General features: G+C 43.6%; 1 protein-coding gene across 2 annotated transcripts in view; it reads left to right on the top strand.

Moving 5' to 3' along the window:
• Window positions 1–2,152: 2,152 nt before the first annotated feature.
• MINDY2 (MINDY lysine 48 deubiquitinase 2) overlaps window positions 2,153–7,957 on the top strand; it is a 96,113-nt gene continuing 90,308 nt past the window's right edge. Inside the window, exon 1 of one of the 2 annotated variants that reach the window (XM_032297318.1) lies at window positions 2,153–3,207. In XM_032297318.1, the coding sequence (XP_032153209.1) occupies window positions 2,356–3,207 (852 nt within the window). In that variant the 5' untranslated portion in view covers window positions 2,153–2,355. The remainder of the gene's footprint in view (window positions 3,208–7,957) is intronic. The other variant, XM_032297319.1, reaches the window with a different exon arrangement.

Genomic DNA, 7,957 nt, shown 5'->3' with positions numbered 1-7,957 from the left:
TAATTCATTTGTTTAATTTATTCATATAACACAGCTTTATAGATTTCCTTTTTACATTTGAGGTACCATGCTAAGTTATAAATTTCCTGAAGTCTGTGTTATTCTTATTTATACTTCATGGCCTAAAATACTGTAAAATGCTTAAAGCAGCAGCATATACTTTAACCTATTAACATCTGCAGTTCTTTTTTAGGGAAAAAAATTTAAATTTAAGAGCAGGATTTATTGTTTATGGATTGATATGGAGATCAAAAGCACACACAACTCCTAAATTCAACATTCTAGAAAAACTCTCCATTATCTTTTCTAATTTTCCTATTTACCAAGAGTTGGACATACACCATAGTATTATGTCAATGAGGATCACAAGGTCAGGAGTTCGAGAGCAGCCTGGCCAACACAGTGAAACCCCATCTCTACTAAAAATACAAAAAGATTAGCTGGGCATGGTGGCGTGTGCCTGTAATCCCAGCTACTCGGGAGGCTGAGGCAGGAATATCGCTTGAACCTGGGAGGCGGAGGTTACAATGATCCAGGATTGCACCATCGTTCTCAAAAAAAAAAAAAAAAAGACACAGTCTTATGCATTCTCAGGTAAACAAGAATATAAGTATTAAATATATATGTATATGTAATACATATAAATTTGTATTAAAAATATAGCAATAAGAAAAAAAAACACCACCAGACAGTAAGCTCCATGAAGATACAAGCTCTGTGGTCCACTACGGCATCTCCAGTGCCAGACGGCATCCAGCAATTTACTTGGTACTAAAATGTATTAAACGAATGAATGAAATACTACTTTGCAATTTTGTGTGACTTCTATAACCAACGGAGTTACAAAAATATCCCATCCTAATTATGTATCAGGTATTTATATGTCTGCGAAGGAAGACCTGTCTTGTTAATTTTTGTATTCCCAAGAGCCTAGAAAATGTTGAAAGAAAAAAAATGGGGGAAAAAAAAGCCCTTTTCTGGAACAAGTTAGAATAGGACACACATACATTTTTTTTTTTTTTTTTTTTTTTTTTTTTTTTTTGAGACGGAGTTTCACTCTTGTTACCCAGGCTGGAGTGCAATGGCGCGATCTCGGCTCACTGCAACCTCCGCCTCCTGGGTCCAGGCAATTCTCCTGCCTCAGCCTCCTGAGTAGCTGGGATTACAGGCATGCACCACCATGCCCAGCTGATTTTTGTATTTTTAGTAGAGACGGGGTTTCACCATGTTGACCAGGATGGTCTCGATCTCCTGACCTCGTGATCCACCCGCCTCGGCCTCCCAAAGTGCTGGGATTACAGGCGTGAGCCACCGCGCCCGGCCGGACACACATACATTTTATCTGTTACTAACAAAACGTCCAGCTTGTCTTTCTTCTTTGAAAACTGCATGGTGTCAAGGGGAGTCCATTCCAATTAGGAAAAAAAGTCACTTTTTCAGAAGCTGGCGCTTCCCACCCCATGCAAAGCCAAGACAAGTTAGCAAAACCGCAAAGGCTTGGCTAATTCAAACATAAGCTAATAATTTGTTATTATTGGCACAAATTAGCCACTTTCTTTTGTTGCGCAGGTCAATGTCTACAACCACACTGACCCCTCCTGTAGGGCAAACGTCTCCCCAGCAGCTCGTGAGAGGCACAGCTCTTCTCAGCAAAAACCGAGGGAGACTGGAATTTGTGCAGTGCAGTAATCCAAACCCCTCGAGTAGATGCCCGCTTTAAAATCTGCATCTCGTAAGAAATGTCTTCCATTTTCCATATTAGGAACTGAGAAAACAAGTTCCTGAGCTCTTTGGGGACAAGTTCTTTTCCAAACACTACAACCACCTCCAACCATCCCGCAATGCCTGAGCCCGAGGGTGGGCCACACACGACCCAGCGCTAAACAGTCACAGTCAAGCTGTCCGCCGCCTGCCTTGCCTTTAAAGAAGCCGCACACAATCAAGCTGCCCCGGAGTTCAACTTCCGGCCACACAGTGAGAGGATGTTTTTCTACTGGAGCTAAGCCGCGGGGGCGCGCACCCTAGCCACGCCCTCCTAGCCACGCCCTCCACGCCCGGCCTTCGGAGCGCGAGCTCGGGCGGGAGCACGGAAGGGGCGGGACCACATGGGCGGCTGCTGAGTGGTTCGCCTTCTTCCCCTCGCGCGCAGTCACGCGGAGGCAAGCTCAGTGCTTGGAGAGCGCGATAGCGCGCGCGCGCGCGCGCGAGCGGGCTCTTAGTGCCCTCCCCGGTGACGTGCCTGGCCGAGGCCGCGCCAGGGCGCTGTTGCTGCCGGTACAGCTATCATGGCGTCCGAGGCGCTGGCTGCGGAGAGCTGGCTGCGGTCTCCATAAAGCGGGGGGCGGGCGGCCAGGTATGGAGAGCAGCCCCGAGAGCTTGCAGCCGCTAGAACACGGGGTGGCGGCCGGGCCAGCGTCAGGGATAGGTTCTTCGCAGGAAGGGCTACACGAGACCAGGCTCGCCGCTGGCGATGGTCCTGGAGTATGGGCGGCGGAGAGCGGCGGCGGGAATGGGCAGGGGGCGGCGGCCGCCGGGAAGAGCCTCCCGGACTCGGCTTCTTCCGCGGGCTGTCCTGAGGTTTCGGGACCCTGCAGCTCTGCCCCGGGTTTGGACTTGAAGAATAGTGCTTTGGAGAGTCTTGCTGCCGCCGAGGTGCCTCTGAGAGGGCAGTACAAGGTGACCGCCTCCCCTGAGACAGCCGAGGCTCGAGTGGGTCATGAGTTGGGTCCCGCTGGAGACGCGGGAGTCCGCCCGGATCTCGCCAGCACCTGCCAAGCAGAGCTGACGGCCGCCGGCTCCGAAGAACCCAGCAGCGCCGGCGGCCTCAGCAGCAGTTGCAGCGACCCAAGCCCTCCTGGGGAGTCGCCGAGCTTGGACTCTCTGGAGTCGTTCTCTAACCTGCATTCTTTCCCCAGTAGCTGCGAGTTCAATAGTGAGGAGGGAGCGGAGAACAGGGTCCCTGAGGAGGAGGAGGAGGAGGGTGCGGCAGTGTTGCCCGGGGCTGTTCCTCTGTGCAAGGAGGAGGAGGAGGAGGAGGAGGAGACCGCTCAGGTGCTGGCGGCCTCCAAGGAACGCTTCCCGGGACAGTCTGTGTATCACATCAAGTGGATCCAGTGGAAGGAAGAGAACACACCCATCATCACCCAGAATGAGAATGGACCCTGCCCCTTGCTGGCCATCCTCAATGTTTTGCTCCTGGCCTGGAAGGTACATTCTGCAGCTTTCTACTACCTACAGTTTTTGGGGTGGAGGAAAACGGGGTGAGGGAGCTGCTGCATGTCAGGTGATGGCTTTATTTCTTTCCTCATTCATCAGTCCCCTTCTTACATGAAATTCATTCCAAGACTTCCATGTTGAGAGAATATTCCCGTGTACATATATCGAAAAGAATTGCCCCTAACCTCAGGTTTCTCTTGTAGTGTTTGAGTTCAACATTCAGTTGTGGTTGATACACTTACAAACAAAAAGGACTTAGAGCATCCTAAATCTTACGATTATTTTAAACTATTATTTCCTACTTTATCTCTTCTTACTGACCTTATCACGTATGCAAAAAAGTGAAGAATTGGAGAAACTGATCTTCAGAAGTTACCATCAATCCATGATACCATGGACTAAGTTTTGATGGTTATGTTTAGTCTAATTTCCAACTAATGCCCCATTTGTGTGTAGATACTTAAGAGAATGGTGATGAGGAAGATGTGGCTCTTTAGACAAATTCCATTTAAGGAAAAGCATTGGTCTGAGACCCAATTACCAGAACTTCTTGGTTTTCAAAGATTGTTTTCATTTTATGCATGATTTTTACTTGCCTCATTTCTTTGGCTCTCCTTAAATGGTTTGGCATTATTACCAGTAACCATGCATCTGAATGTGTTAAGGGAGCTAAAACTGTAAGAACTAAAATAAAGAAAGATATGTCTAAGGTAAGGGAGCAAAAAAAGGAAGGGCCCTTAAAAATAGGTATGTTAAGGACCCAGAGTGAGTTACCTGTAAAATGAAGTGTCTTATTTAAGCTTGCAGTGTTAGGGTGCCGAGATGCATCTCACAGCACCTATTTTATTTTCAAATTGGTAATTATATCTATGGATGCAATGTTTCCTAGAAAAAAAATAACCCAAACTGGGCGTGGTGGTGTGTGCCTGTAATCCCAGCTACTCTGAAAGCTCACCTACTCTGGAAGGTGACACAAGACAATCGATTGAGCCCAGAAGTTTGAGACCAGCCTGGGCAATATAGTGAGACCCTATATTAAAAGAAAAAGAAAAAAATAATAACCTGGATTCTTCTGAACAGTTAGGAAGAAAATCAAGAAAAGGGAACAGTGTTTATCACATGTCTTTATCTTCCTGTCAGTAGCAAGGACTGATACAAAAGAAATAAAATTAGAAACCTTGCCATTATCTGGTGCATAATGGCACTGAGATGTTTTGAGTGAAGACAGTACCTGCCCTTAAAAGGCTGTCAAGCTGTTTGAGGTGGCATTATTGACTTACTTGAAACTGTCTAAGAACCAGAAATAGTGGATTTTGTGAGAAAAGTGGTAGGTAAATTGTGGTAAATCTGTGGAAATGCATTTGACATTCAAAAAGGGGAAGTTTTCCTCTGGTATGGCATAGTCCTAGAAAGCTTCATGGAATTTTTGGGTTGAACCAATCTTTTTTTTTTTGTAACAGACACCACTTTTAAATGAATTTAACAAATCTTTTCAGGAAGAGAATTTAGAATAACAGGGAAATGAAATTTCTAGGGGAGGGAAGAGTATAAACCGAGGGATTGAAAATAGAATGGATATTGTGTGTTTATATGTTTATTAAATGACAGAAGTGGTAAGTTAATGTCAGAGAATAATGAAAAATAAGTTTGAAAAGGTGAAGAAGAGCCACTTGATAGAGGCTCTCAACTAGGGAGTTAGACTTGCTCAAATGGATCAGAATCCCTAATCTTTTTTGTGGGAAGGAATAACTATTATTTTCCTTTAGTCTTTTTTCATAGTTTCTGTAGAGTACTGCAGAAATGCAGAGGAAAGAGCAAGTACTGTGGTCTGGAGTATTTGGGGACAGATGTGTATTAAACTGACTCATTCAATTCAGATTCAAATGAAGTCAAATGTTTGGGTTCCCACTAGGCGTGAGGTACTAGAAATGCAAAGATGAGGCTGGGTTTGGTGGCTCACATCTGTAATCTCAGCCCTTTGGGAGACTGACCTGAGGTCAGGAGTTTGAGACCAGCCTGGCCAACATGATGAAACCTGTCTCTACTAAAAATACAAAAAATAAGCCGGGTATGGTGGCAGGCACCTATAATCCCAGCTACTCAGGGATTTGAGGCAGGAGAATCGATTGAACCTGGCAGGCGAGGTTGCAGTGAGCCGAGATCACACCACTGTACTCCATCCTGGACAACAAAAGCAAAACTCTATCCCAAAAAAAAGAAAAAAAGAAGAAATGCAAAAATAAGTATGATGCAAATCTGTCTTCATGTAGCTATCTGGTGGGATGACAGACATATAAACAATAATTGCAGTGCAATGTGAGTAGCTCCAATCTGCTTTGGAAGCACAGAGAAGAGGGTAATTGGGAAGGGGACATATCAAGGGAAGACTTCATAGAAGAGAGAACCTCTGAACTAGATCCAAAGAATGAGCGAGAGAAGACCTTCTGGGCAAAGAGAATAGTTTATTGAAAGATACTAAAGCAGGAAAGGGTTCTGCTTAGGACCTTCAAGCTTGGTTGAAGTGCGCAGCATAGGAGGTAAAGGAAATGATAATAGAAGGACATAAAGTGGAGAGGCTTTGTCAGAATGAGAATGAGCAAGCATGCCATGAATTTGGAGATTATTTTGTCAGTCTCTGGTTATCAGTGTTTTTCCTTTCTCCAGCCTATTGATGCACGCAAAAACCACACATAAGTAATCATTAATGATTCATAAAGAGATGGATAAGAGAAGCAAAGTAGAGCAATATTCTCAAAGTGAGCCAGGGGTACTAGAAGTCAAGACTATTTTTACATTAATACTAAGACGTTACTTGGCTTTTTCACTGTCATTCTCTCACAATTGTCCTTGGAGTTTTTCAAGGTACATGATGTGATGACATTCTTCTGACAGTTAATGCAATGTGTGCCTCTGTACTTTGTGTTTTAAATTTTTCTCAATTTTAATTTATAATGAGGTAGATATAGATAGATAGATATAATTCATATAGATGAAAGTTATTGCGGTTCCTCAATCATTTTTAAGACTGTAAAGGGCTCTGAGAACAAGTTTGAGAAATGCTTTAGTAGAGAAAAATAGTAAATAGGGTTTGAAGATGGTTGTCAGATTTTGGAGGACCCATTGTTACCGGTGTTTAGACTTTATATACAGCTGATATTGGAGGTATTATAAATTGCTGGATAAGGAAATGACATGAAGAAGGTGGTCTTTTAGTTTGATATTAGGCTAGAGGTAAAATTGTAGTGAGTGTAGCAGGAAGAATTAATGTGGATAGCACTTGAGATAGAGAGTTCTTTGGCCCCTCTCTTTGATGAGGATAATGTGGCCTTCCCAATGATGACACCATTTTTCAAACCTGGGTAATAGAGATTGGTTGGATCTTTCAAAAGATAGGGAAGGTATGAAGGGAATTATTTCATATGGGAAAACTGATGCCAAAGTTTGGTCGTGTTGAATTGGAAATGTCCACTAGTGGGACATAAAAATATAAATGTTCATTATAATGCTAGAAGCATGGACTGGATCTCAGGAAAGAGACTAAATTTTTTTTTTTTTTGAGACAGAGTCTCACTCTGGCTTGCCCCGGCTGGAGTGCAGCAGTCATGGATCTCAGCTCACTGCAGCCTCCACCTCCCAGGTTCAAGTGATTCTCGTGTCTGAGCCTCCCGAGTAAATGAGATGACAGGCGTGTGCCACCACATCAGATAATTTTGTATTTTTAGTAAAGGTGGGGTTTCACCATGTTGTCCAAGTTGGTCTCAAACTCGTGACATCAGGTGATCCATCTGCAAGAGGCTAAAATTACAGGGAAAAATCAAATTGGGGAATTACTGCATAGAGTAAATATAGTAGTTCTGACACTAAATGAATTCTCCAGAGAGTAATGAGCAATAGTTCTCAACTTGTTTCCATCTCAGTATATGTGAGAGTGACAAATTGCCAGCAGAAACATCCTCTCCATCCTGCCTCATATTTCCCACTCCCTCTCCTCCCCTACCTCATTCTCCAGGAGACAGAGAAAACAGAAGAAGAAAACTTAATCCAGGGGAGGAAGGGAAGAATATTAAGGGTGAGAGAGTGAAAAACCAGCATAGGGAAAATTTGAGATGTGGAATGAGAACTAGAAATAGGACAATGTCATGATAGTATTAAGGGAAAGAGAATGTAATGAAAATGTGATCCATTACTATTATCAAATGCAGCAGCATCAGAGAGCTGATGGAATAGAGAAGGTTCTGCCAAAAATGGCAGGGGTAGGGACAAGATCCATGAAAAATCAGGATAGCACGGACTTCTCAGTTCTCCTCAGAGGAAAGGAACAACAACCATATTTTCTGAAGTAGTGGAATGAATGGGACAAGAATAATATAACAGAGACAAGGTCGTGTTAAGATAGACAGGGTAGGCCAAGTGTGAGGGCTCAAGCCTGTAATCTCAGCATTTTGGGAGGCCAAGGCAGGAGGATTGCTTGAGCCCAGGAGTTTGAGACTAACTGGGGCTCTATAGTGAGACCCCATCTCTATAAAAAAAATAATAGTAAGGAAAAAAAGAGAAGTAGATAAAAATGGGAGCCTCGTATTTTTCATTTTGGCAAAATAACAATGAACTCATCATAATTAAGTTTGTAGTAGCTGTTGAACTCATCAGTAATTAAGATTGTAAAGCGTTTGGGTGAATTTTGTGAGAAAAGTTTATTGCATTTTTTTTTTTTTTTTTTTTTTGAGACAGAGTTTCACTCATG

Source organism: Sapajus apella, unplaced genomic scaffold (genome assembly GCF_009761245.1).
Source record: "Sapajus apella isolate SASKATOON/1434 unplaced genomic scaffold, GSC_monkey_1.0 scaffold37, whole genome shotgun sequence".
NCBI lineage: Eukaryota > Metazoa > Chordata > Mammalia > Primates > Cebidae > Sapajus > Sapajus apella.
The sequence above is the reverse complement of the archived record's forward strand: the minus strand, read 5'-3'. Positions and strand labels throughout refer to the sequence as shown.